The sequence below is a fragment of the Centruroides vittatus genome, unplaced genomic scaffold (genome assembly GCF_030686945.1).
Source record: "Centruroides vittatus isolate TY-2023 unplaced genomic scaffold, ASM3068694v2 contig_1457, whole genome shotgun sequence".
In the NCBI taxonomy this organism is placed as follows: domain Eukaryota; kingdom Metazoa; phylum Arthropoda; class Arachnida; order Scorpiones; family Buthidae; genus Centruroides; species Centruroides vittatus.
This window is the reverse complement of record NW_027120906.1, coordinates 232,782-253,878: the sequence shown is the minus strand read 5'-3', so window position 1 is coordinate 253,878 and position 21,097 is coordinate 232,782. Positions and strand designations below refer to the sequence as shown.

The 21,097-nt window shown below is 30.5% G+C and overlaps 2 protein-coding genes across 6 annotated transcripts in view; both read right to left on the bottom strand.

Annotated features, from left to right (window-relative positions):
* Positions 1-21,097, bottom strand: part of LOC136968389 (receptor-type tyrosine-protein phosphatase T-like) — a 63,787-nt gene that overhangs the window by 10,351 nt on the left and 32,339 nt on the right. For 4 of the 5 annotated variants that reach the window (XM_067262398.1, XM_067262399.1, XM_067262401.1 and 1 more), the window contains exons 1-6: positions 2,846-2,980; positions 2,480-2,775; positions 2,111-2,373; positions 645-717; positions 418-524; positions 85-280 (exon numbers count right to left, since the gene is read on the bottom strand). In XM_067262398.1, the coding sequence (XP_067118499.1) occupies positions 85-280; positions 418-524; positions 645-717; positions 2,111-2,373; positions 2,480-2,711 (871 nt within the window). In that variant the 5' untranslated portion in view covers positions 2,712-2,775; positions 2,846-2,980. Of the gene's footprint in view, positions 1-84; positions 281-417; positions 525-644; positions 718-2,110; positions 2,374-2,479; positions 2,776-2,845; positions 2,981-21,097 lie in introns of those variants that run through there. The other variant, XM_067262403.1, reaches the window with a different exon arrangement.
* On the bottom strand, positions 11,723-19,668 carry LOC136968392 (tyrosine-protein kinase receptor Tie-1-like). The gene is made up of 8 exons (XM_067262410.1): positions 19,475-19,668; positions 15,850-15,957; positions 15,534-15,779; positions 15,113-15,244; positions 13,888-14,037; positions 13,673-13,810; positions 12,117-12,179; positions 11,723-11,781 (listed from the first exon to the last, which is right to left on the bottom strand). The coding sequence occupies exons 2-7, from the start codon at positions 15,887-15,889 to the stop codon at positions 12,163-12,165; spliced, it is 723 nt and encodes a 240-aa protein (XP_067118511.1). The 5' UTR covers positions 15,890-15,957; positions 19,475-19,668; the 3' UTR covers positions 11,723-11,781; positions 12,117-12,162.

The window sequence follows — 21,097 nt, the reverse complement described above, 5'->3', positions numbered from 1 at the left end:
TAAATAAATCAAATAGAAAAGTGTGTAAATCGATATTAATATATATCTCTCTTCCCTCTTATTGTTAATAATATTTAATATTACCTGAAATTTTTGTTGTAAAATGGAAAAACAGGGGTTTTCCATAACCAATTTTATTACTAGCTTGTATGGTAACATTATATTTAGTGGCAGGATGCAAATTAATAAAGGTAAAATTTCTTATATTCGGATTTATAAACTGCATTTGTGTAGATCCAATGATATCATCACTAAAGGAATTTGCTGCAGTAATGCTTATCTAGGAATAATAAAATAAAATTTACTGATTTTATTAGAATTTTAACAATCTTTCATATTTAAAAATCACTAATGATATATGATTTTACATACGTTTTTATTTATAATTTTATTAGGTTTCACGGTTTGAAAGAATACCTTATATCCTGTCAAATTTCCATTCGATCCCGATGGCAAGGACCAAGTAATATATACCGAACGTTCTGTAACATTTACTATTTCTGCTGTTTTAGGATGATCTGGCACTGAAATGAGAAAAACAATGTTCTGTGAGGAAATTAAAAAATAATTCGATTTTTATAATTATATTTAATAAAAATAAAAATAACAATAATAAGATATTAAATAAAGACATATTTGCTTACCAGATTCTTTTGTTTCAGAAAGAATAACGGCTTTTTCACTTCCGTCATAAACATTTTTGTTATACGCTGTAATCTGAATTATGAAATTTTATTGAAATGTAAGTGATAAAATATGAAATATTAGTAACTGAAGCAGTTTAAATGTTCTGTAAAAGTTTATTCCTGTATATTCTAAAGTAATTTTTACGGTTTCTGTAAAAAATAATCCCAAATTATATCACACCGATCAAATAGTTTTATTCCTTATATTTCTAACTATTCCTTAGAATAGCTTTTTTAAAACATTTTTATATAAAAGAACGTGCTTGTTATATGATCATATATATTTAAATATAGTATTTAATAGAAATACCATGTATATTGTATATAAAGCTGTAAAGAATTACCTTAAATTTATCATTCAGTAAAAGTTACAGCTCCTTTCACCTTTACTATACTAAATACAATATACCGGATGATTCTAAATATATGCGAAAAGTTTCAGAGACTGACCTTTCAAATAATTTCAATCATAAAAGTACTGTACATACTGAATTGAAATTTTTCCCCATGTGCTTACAATAACAATACGAAATTCAATATAGGCTACTGTCGCCATTAATTGTTTTTTGAAGCTTTTTATGCAATACGTTGAGGTAGGCTACACAGGGTGCTTCGAAATTCCTGTTACAAACTTATAGAACAGATTCCTTAAGACAACCTAAGATAAAATGTTCAGTAACATTTTCCGTATAGAGGCCTTTATTAAGGAGATATAGAAGTTTAAAGTTCAATACACACCACTTCCTAGTTTTCGTGAAAATGATCACAAATCCATATTTTATTTATTTTTTATTTAAATGGAAAGGTTTGAAGAAAAAAACTGTAAATAGATTCATATTAAACTTTTGTATTTTGCAATGTCTGCAAAATCAGGACGTGCTGTAATGCAGAATATTAAATGTAAAATTACCTCCTTTAATTCTTAAACTAGATGATTTGTCTCGGATTTCATCTATCTAACTCCATTTTTGAAATCAAGGAAAGACATATAGAATTATAGATGGACGAAAGTGGCAATTTTTAGGTCTACTAATTATTTTCAATAAAATTGCATTACCTCAGAAACCTTAGCTAATACACAATATTTGAACTTAGCACACGAAAATCATTAGGAATTGGAATATTTCGTTTCTGAAGCAAATAAAAACTTAAAATTTGTAGACCAATCTAATTATATAATTTACTCTAATTAGACCGGTCTACAAATTATTGGTCTTAATATTTATAAATGTAGTAATTATTCATTAAAATAATATTACATTCATTAACATTAATCGTTTGAATTCTTTATTTTCAACCGATTATTCGAACTTTCCATGCTCACCAAAATAAAAATAAGAAAAATATCGTAAAATGAAAAATATAAATTGAATATACTTTTAATCATTATTAGATAACTATAAATAATATAATAACAACAATACCTCAATTTTATATTTTTGATTTCCTTTTAAATCGGTTAAAGTGTAACAATGTCGACTTTTTCTGATATCGTCTAAGCACTTAACTTCATTAGAATTAACTTCTTTTTGTGTTTTCCGACTCCGACACGATGAACCTTCAAGTGAGCAGTACTCTATAACATATTTCTGAAGTACCCCATTTGGAGGATAAGGGGGTATCCAAGACATTGATAAAATACTTTCCGTGCTGAGATAAATCGTGAAATTTGTGGGTGCCGGTGGTTCTTGGTGCGTAAGAAATAATGTTTTTTATATTAGTTCGAATGTAAAAAAATACAATAACTAAAAATCTATTTGTCTATCTGATCTAATAGTTTGTAAGATACTTACTGTCACTTTCTGTTGTAAAATTAATTTCAGCAGAGGAACTGCTAAATCCGATTTTCGTTCCCGCATAAACTCGTGCCGTATAAACAGTGAAAGGAACAAGATCATAAACATATTCGTAAACCTGTACAGTTTTTCCACTTCTCTTCTTTTTTCCCAAGGATCCTTCGAATCCAAAACGTATTGATACTCTATTATATTTCCATAAGAGAGAGAACACAGAGGCTGTTTCCATTGTATTCCCACGTAATTCTTTTGAATTATGAAGAGTTTTAGGTTCTGAGGAGGTCCACCCGGAACTGTATGCGAAAACTTTCGTCTTATATATTTTTAACTTTTGATACTTATCTTTAAAGCTACGGGACTTACCACTTTCTTTGGTCCTAACATTTACAGAAGTTTCTTCCCCTTCTTTTACTGTTAGTGCGGAAACACTAATCGAGTATTTAGAATTTGGATAAGTATCAATGACAATTGAAGTTTCCTTTGCGTCAACATCTTTCGTTAAAACAGAAGTATTAACTGATGTGCAAGGATGAAGCCAGTTTACTTGTCGATAACGTACGATGTATTTGACGATGATTCCGTTTTCTTTGATAGGCTTGTCCCAGGTGAGATAAACCCGACTATCGGTAACATTGCGTGCATTTAAATTTTCCACCCTTGAAGGAGCTAAATTAAAACGAATTTAATCTTTCAACATTAAAGTAACAAAACATCTTATTTAATAAAATATTTCTAAATTACAATTATTTTTGATAAGCTGTAATGTTTGAAAGTGTTATTAAACTTTATATTTTACTCAATTTACATAATGCAATTTTACCACAAATTTTTACAGATTTAATTCAACCTTATTACAAGCATAAATTTGTAATTATGACATATAAAACATGTTTACTGTAAGAATATACAGAGAATATCGTTTTCAGATATTTATTATTCTAGACAGTAGACTCTATACTATAGAGTCTATAGTAACAGCAGATGCTGATTTGTATATTATCAGTTGAGACTTAAATTATCCAGACTGCAAGTTCTTCGTGACTGCGATATAGTTCGTGTGTCTTTTCTATCATAGGATAACAATATATCATTCTCAACTTTCATGAATCTGATATATGATAACCTAATAAGGTATTAGTTATAAAGACTATTTTACAATTAACGTAGGCGAAAATGTAAGTATAGCTTGTCTTACAAAGACAACACATAATCTTAAATAATAATTTGTAAAATGGTAACTGTTGGCCTCATCAAATGTACATTTAAATAATATTACCGTAATGGACTGAATATTATTCGACTTTTTTTAGTTTTAAAAGAGGGAAAAAACGTTGGTTTTGCCATGTATTCGAGCCCCGACTTATAATCGAGTCCGATTAAAGTTTCTTTCGATTTTGGTAACTTGTAATCAGTGGTAAACACCCTTAAACATTTGACAATATTTAAAAAATAGAAGAAACTATAAACCTCTTTATTACGTTCTTTCACACACCTCAAAAACACAACTCTGTTCATTAATATATTACTTTCCCAGCTCTGTTATATATAACAGAGGAAAAGTATAGCGATCGGTCAAAAAATGACCCCTCTTCAAAGATTTTTACAATTTGGACTCAGAGGACCTTGAAACGTCCAGAAATGCAAAAAAGAAAAAAAAGAATTGAGGGTTTTTTCCTGTATGTGTGGGTGGATGTTAGTGTGTGGGGACACGATTTTGTTTACTCTCTTTGAAGCTTAATAGTTCTTCTGCTTTTTGTCGAAAATTTCTGAAATTTTGCAGATAGCTTTGTGTATTACGGAAATTTACGCTATTAAACTTTGCGGTTAAAGGTCGCGAGGGGAAGAGTATCTCGAGTAGGGTCGAACTTAATGATGATGTTACACGTTATTAGAATTTACAAGATTTTACGAAACCCATTCCTACCCTCAAAATTAAGTGTTTTGCTATTTATAATGATTAAAAATATAAAAAGTTTTGAAATAAGATATCATAACAGATGGCACCACACGCAGTTTTAAATGTTACCGGGAAAGTTAAGCAACTCAGTGTTGAAATTTTTAAATTTGCTCCAGAATTTAGCAACTTTCGTGGAAACATCATGCAAGAAAATGGCTGTTTGGATAAAAGTTGTTAGAAAACATCTAGCACAAAAAAAAAAAAATGAAACGAGTAAAGCTAATTGGTGAGACATGATCAAGAAAATCCAATGCAGCAAAAACTATATTTGAACCTTTTGATGACGCAACTGTCAGCACTTTTGTAAATATATTCACATGCTTATCAATGATACAAAATTCAGACAAGTTTGATGCAAAAACAAAATAAGAAGCAAATACTTATTAATGAAATTTTGTAGATTCAGCTACAACAAAGTTGAAGGAACAGACAAGAACATTTGATAATTTCACAGCAAGATATTAGAATTTGTAAATAAATGTATGTCAAGATTTCAAATTGAATATGGATGAAAATCAAACATTAATATTAAAGGTTAACTTATATTCAAGACCTCATTTTTTCAAACATTAAGGATTCTAAAATAGAGTAAACTTACAGTATATTCGAGCCAATATAGTATATTAGAAAAAATAGCAAATGTCTGTGAATACAGACATTAGAGTTGTGATTTTAGTTAGCATCAGTGATTCGAATAAGACACAAATTTAGATTGGTCATTCTATACGATTTAAGAGGGGGTGTGAATATATAGAGGATGACAACAACAAATCTGTGCTTACACAGTCTCCATAGTTTATTCTTACATAAGAATGTTCCTCGTTTATAAAAGTAGATACACCCAGACCTATACACCTACGACGATAACTGAACCAGTTCTACAGTAAGTGTTACTGATGTTATAATTGAAAGTATGAATACGGAAGTTAATCTCTGTCATTATGCACCCATAAGGGAAACACTACAAAGAGCACGTAAAGGGTTTCCTATGTTGTAGTGAAGTTTAACACAATTGCATCTAAAAGATTAAATCTTTAGATAAATAATTAACTACTAATATAACAAACTATTATATTATTATTATAGCAATTATTTAATCTGAAATAAACAATATCAAAAAATAAGTAATTTCTGGTGTATGCTTTATTGTGTATTTAAAAACACAATACCTATAATTTATTTTATTCATAATTCATAGTCGTATTTTTTCGTAAACCAACATGTTTGAATGCATATAAACACATAGCACATAATGTCGAAGAAAGAAAAATGAATAACATAAAATCTAAAAACACTTTTAAGAAATTCACAAAAATATTTTGCCTTTAATGTACTAATTTAATTACACATTAAATAAAGTATAAAAATAGCATTAAAGTTTAAATAACTGAATGTATTTTAAAATCAAATAATCAAATAGAACTTGCCATCTTGAGCGGAGACAACATTTATCAACGATGACCATTCACCAACACCAAAGTCGTTAGTAAATCTCAACATTATATTCCATTTTGTAAATGGTTCCGTTTTTATGATAAAACTGTTATTTAACGTGTAATTGAGGAAGCTCCTTCCATTAGTAGAATTATAAAATATAATAACTCTAATATAATTGCAATTCCAAGTTTCTCGTGGAGGAGACTGAAATTTAAACAGAGAAATATTTTACTTTTTTACAAAAAAAATCAGTGAATGATATTAGTATAATCATAAACAGTATACGTTAAAATGTTATAATAACACCCTTTTACCACAACACAAATTATGTGAAGTACACAAAAATTCACATTCGGATGAAAAAATTGTAATAATTTTAATTTAAATATACAAAATTTAGAACATACCTTCCAATTCACGATTATTTGTGTTGGAGACGTAGTATTTACTGAAATGCCCTTTGGTACTTCTTCCGGAACTGAAATGGAATGTATTTTAAATTTATGAAATCTTAATATTAAATATTTTACTCCAGACTATTTTGTTTCAAAACAATCTTTGTTCTTACTTTTCATAATTTAAAATTGAAAAGCAGATTATCATAATTTGAAAATAACTGCGAAAGTTCCACTCATCTAAAGCCGGTTTGCAATAGGAATGAAATTCCCCCCTGTGGTAGTGAAAAGATAAAAAATCATTACAACATAACACAACACAAGAATGAACAACTTCGTGATAAATCTTGCATATTAGTAAGTTATAATGCAATCTCTGATATTAATCAGCTTGCATTACCAGACTTAGTTTACCAATTTCTAATTTATAACATTTATGATAAACTGGTCTTCAATGATCTATCCTTCTGTAATGTTGCAGTATTTTTTTTTTTAAATTTTTCATTGCCTTCCACGTGCAGAATTTGATTATTACAGTACTTGCTTTCCGACTTTAAGATGCTTTAATTACAGTATACGCATATATAGACTACGCATATAAGTCAATATAGTATCAGGTTGTAAAGGTGAAATTTAGACATTTTGAAAAAACTTTTTATTGACAATTAACCCAACATTGACTGGTCAGCTTCTCTGATGTCATCTTTGCTTTATGTCCTGGCGTGTTGAAGCGGTGATATCGGACTTTGTCAATTTTTGGACGACGTCGTTGATCTTGATGTTCGAATGATCCAGTTGTTCACAGTAGAGTCCTTTCGTGACATTCATGGCGATTAGAAGCAGCTCTAACACTTGATGATGCCAAACAAACACAGACATCGCCTTATACTGCACTTAAGGCCGTTTGACGCAACAGCTGGTTGACTTTTGCTCACGACTGAACGCTTTAACAAACGTTTTGCAGATGAGATCGCGAGTCTTCGTTGCGTTGTGGCAATTTTTGAAGTGATAGAGCAACGGTACGTGAATGTGTTCTTCCGAAAGTTTCACATTGTGAGACATTGAGGGTGTATCTATTTCTAATGAAATATATGATGAAACACCCTTTGGTTACACTGTTTATATATACATATCAAACACTCTACAGCATTTGTTATAAAAGAAAATATGCATTTCAAAAATAAGAAGGTCATTGCAATTATTTCCACAAACATTTCACGAATTGATACACAGAGACTTCCTTTGTTGTGAATTTTAACACTACGATGTATAAAAATATACAATACTAATTCTTAATAGAGTAACATACCGTAATAAAAGACATAAATAAATTTAAAATGTAAACAAAACGCTACACATTAGTTGACAAAGCTGTATTTTTCTGAAATAAGTTAATAATCTCGTTGGTAACAGGTTACAACAGAGGCAAGTCCTCTGTGCTTTTGTAGCATTTCCCGCATAAGAAATGAAACAATCGAACTAAAAGTAGAAATAATATTATTGAAACCGTGATAATACTTTGTCTTACATTTTTTGATAAGTTATCTTTAACTAGCAGATAAGCCCGGCGTTGCTCGGGCAAAAAGTAACGACAGCGAAGATTAAGATTATTACATTATAACCAATCTTACCCGTTTTCACAGAATGCAAGAATTAGGTCCCCCTGTTTCCGGACTAATTAGAGAATTTTTAGATGAGTTTAAAAATATGTTCGATATCCTGCAAAAACGCAAAAAAAAACGCATCTGCGCCTGTAAATCTTGCACGGCGCTTTCTCTTAACACTTCCATTATTAACACTCCCATTCTTAACACTTCCACTGTTAAGTAATACACTTCTTCCATCCCCACGTGGTACCCTACTAAATTTGGTAGCCTACTAAAATGCAGTTAGAAACAAAAATCCGCATCTAAAATAGTACTGTAGAAACCGAGTTTTTCAGGGTAAGACTTAAATCCTCTCCCTCTTCCCCGTGGAGGGAATTTCCAAAAGTCCCTTCTTAGCGTACGTTCTCGTGACGTACCCTAACTGTGTACCAAATTTCAACATTCAACTCCTAACCGTTTGGGCTCTGCGCTTATTATTGTGTTTTTAGTGGATTATACTCGGTTGACACCGGTGGCTGTGTACTATGCCGGACCAGAGTCAAGGCATGGCAACCAAAACAAAACTAAAATTAAATTAGTGTTCCAGTGTCTGTGTCTGTATTCAGGAATTTCCTAACAATATGGCATGTATTCAATATAGTGGCCTTCTGTACTGTGATGTATGTATTTCTATTTAATTGTACTGGGCCCAGGCTTTTGTGTAGTGTGTGTGGTATGACACCTGTAGAAGAGAAAACAACAGATACAATAAGCACCTTATCCATCCTCCACAGATGCCTTATTTCCTGGGTGAGTTCTGTGTACTTGCTAATTTTTTCAGTGAATGTGTTTTGTACGTTGCGAGTGTTTGGAATGGATATGTCTATAATGTATGTAATTTTATTGTGATTGTCAATGAGTGTGATGTCTGGTCTGTTGTGGTAAATTGTTTTATCTGTGATTATGTCTGTCATAGTACATTTTGTTCGTATTGTTTTCCAATACTGTCTGTGGAATGTATTTGTAGTATGGTTCGTGGATGTCTACTAATTTGTGTTTCTTTGCAAGCTCTTGGTGTGTTATTTGCTACTTGATTATGTTTATGTAAATAATCTGTCTGCGCCAAGAGCTTGCAACCGGAAGTGATGTGTTATATACTTTCTGGCATGACGTGACATTTTCTGCATGTGTCATTCATGAGTGTTGTACCTTTGAGTATGTGTTTTCTGTAGTTTTTAGTATTTATGACCTGATCCTGTATGGCAATCATGAATCCTTCCGTCTCCCCAAACAGGCATCCCCGAGTTAACCAGCTGTTTGACACAGTTTTGTCAACAAAATCCTGGGCCAGGTCATAGAAATGCCTGCCATAGCAATGCCTTTCGAGCCCATAATTGTTTAATGGTGTCTATGCTTTTTATATGTTGTGTTGTGTCCGTACGACGTAAGTTTAATGGCATGTTTTTTGTGTCTGGTAGAGTTACTGCTTTATGTAACTGTGATGTTTCTTGTTTTCTGTGGAAAAACTCTCGCAGTGACTGTATTTGTATTTGTTTGTAGTGAAGGTTCACTATGTCAATCAAGCCACGTCCGCCATCTTTACGTGGAAGGATTAATCTTTCTGTGGCGGATTTAGGGTGATGTTGTTTATACTTAGTAAGTGTTGTTCTTGTTTTCCTTTGGAGTTGCTCGAGATCTGTGTGAGTCTAATGTATAACTCCAAAAGAATATGTGAATACTGGAATGACATATGTGTTTATTGCTTTAACTGTGTGTTTTGCATTTAACTGTGTTCTGAGAATAGCATTTAATCTACTTTGATATTCTTTAATTGATTTCTTTGCTTTATTTGTGCATGTTCTGTCAGTTTGGTTTGTTGGAATCCTAAATACTTGTAGAACTCGCCCTCTTCCATGGATTCAATAAGGTCTCCATTTCCAAGTGCAAAATCTTCTTTCTTCAGGATTCCTTTTTCTATGTGAAATATTTTGCAATTGTCTAAACCAAATTCCATTTGTATGTCCTTGGTGTATGAATATGTGATTTGTAGGAGTTGTGAAGTTGTTTTTGTGTGGATGCATAAAGTTTTATGTTATCCATGTACAGTACATGAGATGTGACAGTGTAAACTGTGTTGTTTTTTCATGTCTGATATTGTAGCCATATTGTGTGTTGTTTAACATGTTGGATAATGGGTTCAAGGCTAGGCAGACTCAAGGAATCTCTTTGAAAAATTCCTCGCCTAATAAATATTTGATTTGTTTGTATGAAAGTGTTACCAACCCTGAGATGTAGTGTTGTTCTCCAGTGCTGCATAGTGTTTTGGAGAATGCAATGAGTGATGGATGTTTTGTACTTGAGTAGAATATCTAGCAGCCACCTATGTGAAACAGTCAAATGCTTTTCTGTAGTCGATATATGTCATGTGTATGTTTCTTTGTTGTTTGTGTTCTTGCCACAGAATGACTGAATCTATGAGTAACTGTTCTTTGCATCCCCTGTGATTTCTACGGAAACTTTTTTGTTGTTCCGTAAGAATGTTGTTTTCTTCAACATGTTTGTATATTTTGTTTGCGATACAGAATGACAATAATTTGTAGAGTGTTGGATGACATGTAATTGGTCTGTATTGTGTGGGATCTGCGGTATTGTTGTTTTTAGGTTTCCTGTAGGTGATGCCCTGAGTAAGAAATTTTAGCATGTCTTGTGGATTGATGATGATGTGTGTTAGATGTTTAGCTAGTTCCTGGTGCAGTGATGTAAACTTTTTGTACCAGAAATTGTGAATGTTGTCTACACCAGGTGTCTTTCATTTGTATGCTCTGTTCTCTGTTAACAGCGTAGCGGATGTTGTGTACGTTTATTTCAGCACAGGGCATAGTTGGTATGTTATGCAATTTTTTGTTCTCCTCCTCGATCCAGCCTGCATCAGCATTGTGCGTAACAGCACTGGACCAAAGAAAGACCAATAAGTTGTGAGTTCTTCTTCTGTTGGTGTGACACTGTGCGGACCTTGTCAAACCGGGCGACGTCTAAGCCGGTATCATACTTAGATCTGGTTACTACCATGATAAATATCTTCACAGAATGTGACTGTGGATACTCTTAGCTTCATTTCTCCCCATAGACCTTACTGGCATGGGTGTCCCTACCAGGAGCTTGTGTTCCAGCCTGCATTGCCCTATGGATCAGTAAAATTATTGGACTCTCCCACCACTTCCAGGTGGTGACCACGGAAAAGTTATTATTATTATTATCAACCCATCTCGATTATATATATAGATTTGTAAAATTTGTCACCACTATTCTGCATAATGTCATGCTTCGTGAAAAGTTTTGACTCAACATTTCTTTCGTTATTACAGGTCGTTCGCGAATTCGTGAAATCTTTCTGAGAATAATTGGAAAGACCCTCTTATCATTTCTGTCATAAAGGCTGCAACGGAGTTTAATTTGAGATTAGAAAACGAATATCTTTCTAAAGAAACCGAATAATACTATTATAAATATTTGTAATACTAAAAGTAAAATATATTGAAAACATTTTTAAATTTAAATGAATACATAACTTGGTTTACAAACAAAATAAAATTTAAAATAGGTTAATTTCTCAATATTATAATTTTACTTCGAATATTGAAATGCATAACAACAGCTACTAAAACTTAGTTTTGAAACATGCATATTAATAATAGATCTATATTTAATATATATAAGTGTGTGTTTACCTGCACAAATTGTTGTTGTTTCCAAAGTAGGTATACCGTTCAATTGTGCATGTCCACTTATGTCTTTAATAATAACTCTTATCATGTACGTTGTGCCAGCACGGAGATTCTCCAAAATTGTAGCATAATTTTTATTAAATATTCTATTTAGCCTTTTCTCTTGACTGTCCTTCCATTCCGAATTCTTCGATTTAATCTAAGGTGAAACAATGTATAAAGAACAATTTAAAACTGAATATGATAAAACCGATTTTATTTTAAAATTATAATAGAGGAACTAATACTTTCATTAAAATAAAAATATTAGCTTATATATTTTTAAATCACAGAAGAATTAAAAAGTTTATCTAATTTATTGAGATTTGTCATGCTTTTTACTATTTGCAATATAACTTTGCAATGTATTTTCCGATTAATATATATTAAAAAAGTGTCTTCAATTACATTTGTTGTTATTATGTTCATTATTATATGTAACATAATTTAATTTATAAAATTAAATTATAAAATAAATAATATACTTGCACATACTTTGTATTGAATTATATAATAATCCGGAGTTCCTGTTCCTTTATCTTTATTTTCTTCCCATTCCTGAAACATCAATTCAATGCTGTTTGATGTTGTTACTTTTACAGTTGGAGCATGTTTGAATGCGGGATAACCTTTAAAGAAGATAATGTTTTATTCTGTTAAAAGACAAAAATTTATAAAGTAAAGAAATAGAAATTAATTTTTAGATTTACTTTTTAATAACTGATTAAATTTCTATTATTTACAAAATAAAGAATAACGTGTAATAAGAGTTAAGTAATATGTTAAATTTCATATTTAAGTTATTAACGTTAATAAAAAGGTTTTCTGATAAACAAATAGATTTAAATTAAATAAATTAAAACTATGATTAAAAATTTCAGCCCGGTATTGTGACGATGTATCTATCGTTCGTATATATATTTTCTAACACAATACTAACAAGGAGACCCTACGGCTTTGGGGAAACGGATTTTGATGATCTTCGGTGTGGAGGTAGTACACCGTGTGAATGAACTACCTGTAAAATACTAAAGTGCAATACTCAAATGTAATCGAGAAAAATGAACTTAAAGTTTTCTTTAGCACTTTATATATAAGTTACGCGTACTTCCGCTTGAGTGTGCTGTGGCGTGAGTGGTAACGCTCCTGACTCGTACGCTTGCGTACTCGGGTTCAATTCTCTTGTTCTGTATACTTTTTTTTATTCATAAATACTTAAATAATATAATGTTATTTACTCATTCATTTATTTTTTATTTATTTTAATTTAATTTCTAATGTTCCAAGTCTAATATTTTTACTTTGAGAACCCACCTTTTTCAAGTTGTGAGAGAACTACTTATGCCGGGTTTGAACATGGGTGTAGAGTCTTTTTCACTCACTCTTTTAAATTAAAATAAATAAATAATAAAAAATAAATGAATGAGTAAATAACATTATATTATTTAAGTATTTATGAATAAAAAAAAAGTATACAGAACAAGAGAATTGAACCCGAGTACGCAAGCGTACGAGTCAGGAGCGTTACCACTCACGCCACAGCACACTCAAGCGGAAGTACGCGTAACTTATATATAAAGTGCTAAAGAAAACTTTAAGTTCATTTTTCTCGATTACATTTGAGTATTGCACTTTAGTATTTTACAGGTAGTTCATTCACACGGTGTACTACCTCCACACCGAAGATCATCAAAATCCGTTTCCTCAAAGCCGTAGGGTCTTCTTGTAAGAATATATCGTTGATGCGTGTTTAGAGACTAGACTGAACAGTCTTATATTATGTTATTATTTCTTAAGGTAATCTTACCACTCTTAATCTTTTGCAAATATTAACGCTTCTTACAATGTACACTTGGTAATAATGTATGTATAAGCCACTAATAAAGGTTTAAAATAGATTAGAATGTAAAAGCACTTATTTTAAAAAGGAAATAAGAACAGTAAAACAAAGTTAATGCCATTCTTATACATTGGTGAGTACAAAATTATTATACACACGAAAATAATACTAAATTTTGGATATATACCTATATTTAATACGTCTTACTCACTTAACACACAAGGAGTTCCATGCCATCCTTCTTCACATCCATCTGGACACTTGCCAGTTTTTGCTTCGCATTGGTTTGAATTTTTGCAATGAGAACATTTCTGAGTACATCCTGCACCATAAAATCCCGAAGCACACGCTAAAAGATAATATTGTCAAACATTAAACAATATAATTTTATAACTAAATAGCAATTTGAAATTTTTAAAACTTTACATTCATTGCAAAAGACAGAAGTGAAACCGCTGATGCAAGAACAACCATATGGATCTGGTAAGCAGAAGAGAATTTCTGCACAGTAAGTCGTTTGTTCCCTCTTGAAGCACTGTTGGCCACAATCTCTTCCGAAAAATCCGGGTTTGCAGGCTGTTAACACAAATAAAATTAATTTTCTTAATTCACATGTAATATTCTTTCTGAAATAAAAAATAAATTGAAATATTTATATGGCAAAGTTAGAAGGAAAATTTAGTTAATATCATTCACTAATTTTTCAGTAGGAGATAAATGAAATACTTTATGTGCCAAATGAAGTATTGGAAATACAGTAATATTATACTGTAAGTAAGCAAAAAAATTAGTTTTTATTAAGAATTAGATATGAAACGTTTTTGGATTCGTCCCACTCTGTGGGTACTGAGAGGACTTCTTTTTGGACTCACCAGGCTTCCAATAAGAATAACAAGGTGATGAGGGTGAGGCCTGACATACAGGACATAAATGTATTTTGTCCTGTATATGTTATTTTTGTTTTAAACGTATTTGTATTCTATTTTACTTTTTACAATGGTGTACCCGATTATCCGCGCAGACTTGCTCGTTACGTCATTCGAGTAAGAGGAGTTTACATCAAACTTAAATATAAAATCATTTTGACTTTTTTATTTTTAAAAAGGCGAATTAATTTATTTACATCTTGCTATATACAAACAACTTTCTTTCCAGAATGATATTTTTTATTATAACTACAATATAATAAATGACTTTAATCATAGCCTACATATTATGCGGCAATTGAAATTACAAATTGATTAGAATGATATTACTAATGATAATGTGAACAAAATTTTATAAATAAAATATATTATATAGGTGTATTATATTTATTAACATAAGATGCAATTATGTTACAATACAGTTAATATTTATTGTATAAAAGCATTTTTGACTTTGTTAGTATAACAAAGTACGTGTATCTTTCATAATTTTTATGATTTATTACTTATTTATTACTTAATGTAATCTTCGCACTTAATTTCTATCAATACGATGTATTGATAGCAATTGAGTGCGAAGAGTACATCTGAATTTCTTTCATTCATTCATTACAAATTACTTATTTAAATAAATGTACACCTGTTTTCATTTGAAATATTTATTCTTACACGTAAATTTATAAAAATTTTAAACCGATAAAATATAAAAATGAAATAGATTTTACCATTCTCACAGAGAGTTCCATTGAATCCTGGTGGACAGATGCAGTCGCCAGTCAAATCGTGACACACCCCTCCATTTAAACAATTGGGGCATTGATGTTCACAAAGAGGACCGTAAATTCCATCTTGACAAACTGAAATTTGTTTCAAATTTCATTTTAAACTAACATGACAAAAATTCATAAAAATGGATTACTGTCCATCAATATTTTTGCCATGGCAGTAATTCATTTTTGGCAAATTTTCCTATTTATAGATTTGGATTATATTAAGAATCTTTGCAATACATATACCATATATAGTTTTAATGTATGTAAATAAATAATTCCTTTGAATTTATGTAAAGACATATTTGAATATATTGTTTAACATTATATTTATCACATGTATAGTTGTACAATATTATAAAATTGTTAAACTTACCACGAACTATTAGTCTGGTAATTCCACGATTATAATCATCTTTATTCAAACTGTAAAATCCTGCATCACCAATTTCCAAGGAATGAAAGTTTATATATGAATCGGCCTTTACACCACGAAGGGAATTATACGTCACTTCGTTCTTTTTCCAATTCACATACGGAAAATTTGAGACCGTATTCATTTTTATTTTTGCCTGGTCGCCGATATTCTTAGTTATCGTAAAGGAAGTCGGGAGGAGTACAGCTGTAATTTAATAATTCGAATAATGTTACAAAATAAAGTGAATTATAATCCCTAATAATAATATACTGACTATATTTCCACATTGAATATGAAAGGACACCGGAGAGCATGCTTCGTTCAGGTTTACACCAAAAACCCCCTAACTCATTCCAGGAATAATGATGATAAATATGTGAACCTGAAAATAACTTTAGTCGTTATTGTACATCATTATATTTCGTAATAAAATGAATTTCTAAACAATCGTGAAGAATAAATACAAAAAAGTTTTATCGATTATAAAAAAACAAAACTGTAAAAATAATTATTATTTTCCATAAGTTAAAAGTAATAAATTATTAAAATTAATGACTTGAAACCGTGTCGTGCTTGATTCTTGTTAACTACGAAACACAATATAGTGCTTTGACGATCACTTGGCTTTCTTCTCCCTTTTATTTAGTTGATCAACTAAATAAAAGGGAGAAGAAAGCCAAGTGATCGTCAAAGCACTATATTGTGTTTCGTAGTTAACAAATTATTAAAAAGTATATATTGTTTTAAAATGCAGATAACTTGCAGTATATTTGAATTGTTGATAATTTTTTTAACTAAAGATAAACTAATACCAACGTAAAATCGGTATAGAAAATAAGTTATAGTACAGTATAAAGCAGTTATACAGACAAGCCTATTAATAGCATTTGTTTTACGTATTCATTTAATTTAAACACAAATTTCATTTCACAAATAGATACAAATTTTTATAAGTTACTAAAATAATTTGTATATTAGAGTTCCGTACAAAGCAACCCTTGCTCTGCGCCTTCGTTCATTATAATGGCATCGCTACAAGAAGGAAATCACAACTGTTGTACTAGGAAGAATCTTCTAATTCAAATCAATATATTCTTAAATCAATTTTCGCTACATAGCAGAGTCCACTTATTGTAATTACAAGTATTACTATCAGCTGTTTAATTTTTACATATTTTATATTTTGGAAATTGTAATTAACAAGTTCCAAATTTTATAAGTTAAATAAACTTATGAAACTTCACTTATTGTAATCAGATTGGTTATAGTTATCATTATCTTTAGGTAAACAGGCAAAAAGCTGTCTTTTCGCACTACTTTCCTCTTATCAGTTATCAGTCTTAACCAGTGCTTTAAACGTTGATCTTAATCACCAATAAATTTTAAAACCATATTTTTTGTCTAAGTTAGTTTTTAATTTGAATGAAAATCTTCTTTTTAAAATGTAAACATAATATATTAATTAAATATAGAAGAAAGCAGATGTTATTTCGAACGTACTTAAATATTAAATCGCTGAATAACTAATGTAATTTTAAAAAATTTGGAAAGCAAAAGTTTAACCAATATAATTTCTGACATAAAAAATCGTATTTAAAGAAAAGTTATTTATTTCATTACCTCTGTCTTTTGAACTTTTATCTATTTAACCTAAATAATTGCTTTAAAAGAGACGAAGATGGAATTCAAATCGAAAATCAGACTATACATACTATATCATATGCTGATGACATTGTGCTGGTAGCTCCTACGGCAGCTGCACTCCGTAGAAAGATCCAACAAAAGTTAAGAGTTAAAATAAATCCAAAAAAATCAACAATAAGGATATTCAGAAATGGTAGAAATGTATCCAAAAAGCACGTCTTTTTTTATTAATAAAGAAGTGAAAATAGTCAAGGAAATTAAATTTTTAGGAATAACATTTACACTTAACGTCTCATTTGAGAAACATTATAAAAATTCACTAAATAAAGCAAAAATTGTAATAAACAATTTAATTGGTATATTCTGTAAGGCTAAACTAAAGAACTTAGGAACACATTTTCAACTTTTTAATTCGCTTGTGATGAATTCAATGGGCTACGCGGCCCCAGTTTGGAGTATGGATAAATTTAATGACTGAAAAAATACAGAATATATTTATACGCAAGATATTCCAACTAGAATTTAATATCCCGGGCAGCGCCTTAAGATTAGAAACAGATAGATTCAGATTAAATACTATACTAATAAAAAGTTATTTAATGTTTTTACAAAAAATTATTAAGGCAGAAGACATAACAAAATTACTGTTTTTACTATACCACAAATCAAGGGAGACGGATTTAAGACGAAGCTGGATAATTCAGCTATCGAAGATAGTAAATAAATATGGATTCTCTATGAAACTGTTTTTGCATCGTACATATAATATGGAGCAGTATAGTAAAGAAATAATATACTGAGTTATGGAGCACTCCGTTGTTCAAGACATTGAAGATACAGTCAAACCTGTTTTTATGCGGTCTTTTTTTGTGCGATTTTTTATTTGTGCAGTATAGTTGGCGACTAGTCTCGTGCGATTCGTCATGTCTCACGTTGACTTATTATAGCTAAATAAACTTATTATAGCATAAATGCACTTATTATAGTAATATTATTGCATGAATATGCGAAAAATGAAATAATTTACTTTTTAAGTCAACAAAACACCACCTGGACAAAAATATGTAAAACAGACGATAGACCAGACGATGCAGTCAAGTGCTGACATCTGTTGTCAATAAATTCTATTTCGTACGGTTTTGAGTTATTTTCTATGTGAGACTTTTTTTATGTGGTCCCTGTTGACCGCATTAAAAAAATATTTTTTAAATTGTGTTGCGAAAACTATTTTTCACAGCCATTCGTGAAGTTTCGTGCGATTTTTTTATGCGTTTTTTTTAATGCGGTCCCTATCCACCGCATAAAAACAGGTTTGACTGTATACGAAAACGGGAAAACACAAGCTGGTATACAACAATTCTAAATTACCCAGTAAATAACAACTATATATTGACAAATCTAGCCTTTAAAATCAAAAAGTTTTTTTATACAGATTAGGTTAAATAAAATTGGAATAATTATAAATGAAAAATATATAGACTACACCCAATCTAAATGTCCAAATTGTACCAAAACTTTATCTAAACTTCATATTATATGCGAATGCTGTAATGAAAAGGATAAACTACAAAGGCTCAAAATTAGGCCACTGGCTAACTGTACTAGTGAGATGGAAATGTATAAGATTTTTAACAGAGCTAATACCAACACGATTTATATGTTATTATAATAGACATGGGCAAATGCAACTCCGAGAGCCGCATGCGGCTGTTTTTGAGTTACATGAGGCTCTTGCTGAAAGTGTTAATTTCTGCTTTTTATCATTATTTTGCAATTTTATTTCCACAATTTTGTGAAAATATGTAATTATATATATGCAATATTTAGTAATTTATTTCCAAGTTGGTGCAATAAATTAAATTGACATTTCTAATCTATTTTTTTTATAATATGGTAAGGCAGGGGGACACCCTATCCTTCTCTGCCTTACCATACTATAAAAAAATACTGGTGGATACTGTACTATCCGCCACGACAGTACAGAACTGCGGCTCCCATGCATTTTGCAAAACCTACATTTCGGTTCCCACTAGAGCTAATACTAACACGATTTATATGTTATATAACTACGTTAAACAATTTATTAAATGATAATTGTGACAAAATATTAATGAAATTCTATAGATCAGAAAATAGAATATATCAATGTTGTTAAGATGTTATTGTATGAGATGTTAATACGAGTGTAAATAAAACGCTCTTGTAACAGGCGAAAGCCTTTTACGTCAAATAAAGATTATTATTATTATTATTACCTCTGCGTGTTTTATATCCTTCATATTCATTGTTACCCTTAAATTTACCGAAATATATTTTCCTTCCAATTGCGTTTGAAGATATTCGACATTCCAATCTATGTGTGCCAATATCCACGAAATAATTATGATGAAGTGAAATAATGTCTAATATTTCTTCTGAAAGATAAAATAAGGTTATTTTTCTTTAGACAACAAAAATAGTTTTATATCTTATGGACAAATACATAACTATGTTATAGTTATTCCTAATTAATTGAAAATAAGAAGAGTCTATTTCTTTATGCACAGTGCAATTCCGTTGAATTTAAATCATGTGACTTCCGGTCTAGACCGGACATTCGTATATAGTTAGTTGTGGTCTCCTGCTCCTAAGCTTTCCATATCTAGTCTCGACTTTTATCTATCTAATACCGTTCTCAAAATTAAGGAAGGACAAACAAACAGACAGATGGCGAGAGTGGGAATATAGGTCTACAATTTTACTTTCACGGTTGTTATATATACATAACAAGGGAAAGTAATGCAATGGTGTCAAATTTGACCCTCCGTGTTTTTTGAAAATCTCCAGGGACATCTCAGGACACAATATGTCAGGACAGGGTAAAGATAAAGAAACGAAATTTGTATATAAGGGGAATTGACGATATTAAATTTTGGTCGTGAAAGATCAAGGGGATGGAAAGATAGAGGGTGATCACATGATATATCTCGGGGTAGGTCTGACTTAATGAAGATTTTACTTGTTGTTAGTATTTATAGTGTTTTATAAAATTCATTTCTATCCTCAAAATTAATTCTTTTGCTATTTTATAATAATTATAAATATATAAAGTTTTTATAACAGAATCTCATAACAGATGATGCCACATACAATTTTAGTTATTTTAATTAATAACAGAAATGTTATTTTTAGAATAAAATCCCATAAATGCCGGGAAAGTTACAAAACTCGTCGCCAGATTTTTTCAAACTGAAGCTCAATTATTAATGAAACTATTTATTTACCTGTTATTCTTGGATTCTTGAAAATACAGCCAGTGTATCCCTCTTGATAATAACTATAATAAATAAGGTTTTTGATTAAAATATTATCTAAAAAATAAATATTTATTCATATTTATTAAGAAATTTAATTTTTCTACTAATTTTCTTATATTAAGATAATATGGAAATAATACGTAAATGGGAACATAAAAAATTAAGGTGAACACCTATGAAGATTGCTAACAAATACCTAATATACGACTAAATATTCGTTCAATTTATACATATTAAATCACTGTGTCGAATTCCTATAAATTATATAGAAAGAGCGTCAAGAAATGACCGTGATTAGACTCTCTTAATAGTGTCTGAGAGCGCAGACATTGTCACTTTGACTCTACCTCATATCGAAAAGAAGTGATGGACTCCTATATTTTACATTTAAATAGACTCTTATCACATTTTTGGATTTCTCATCGCAATTAATAGAAAATAGCAAAGTTTTATCTAATTGACTCATCAAACTTTGAGAACGAACTCAATTCTATAAGCCCATAGAAGACACGCTAGCGACCTTGGAACATTGCCTGACAAAGTCGCGCGCGCTCTTGCTAAGACCTCGAAAACGAAGTCATG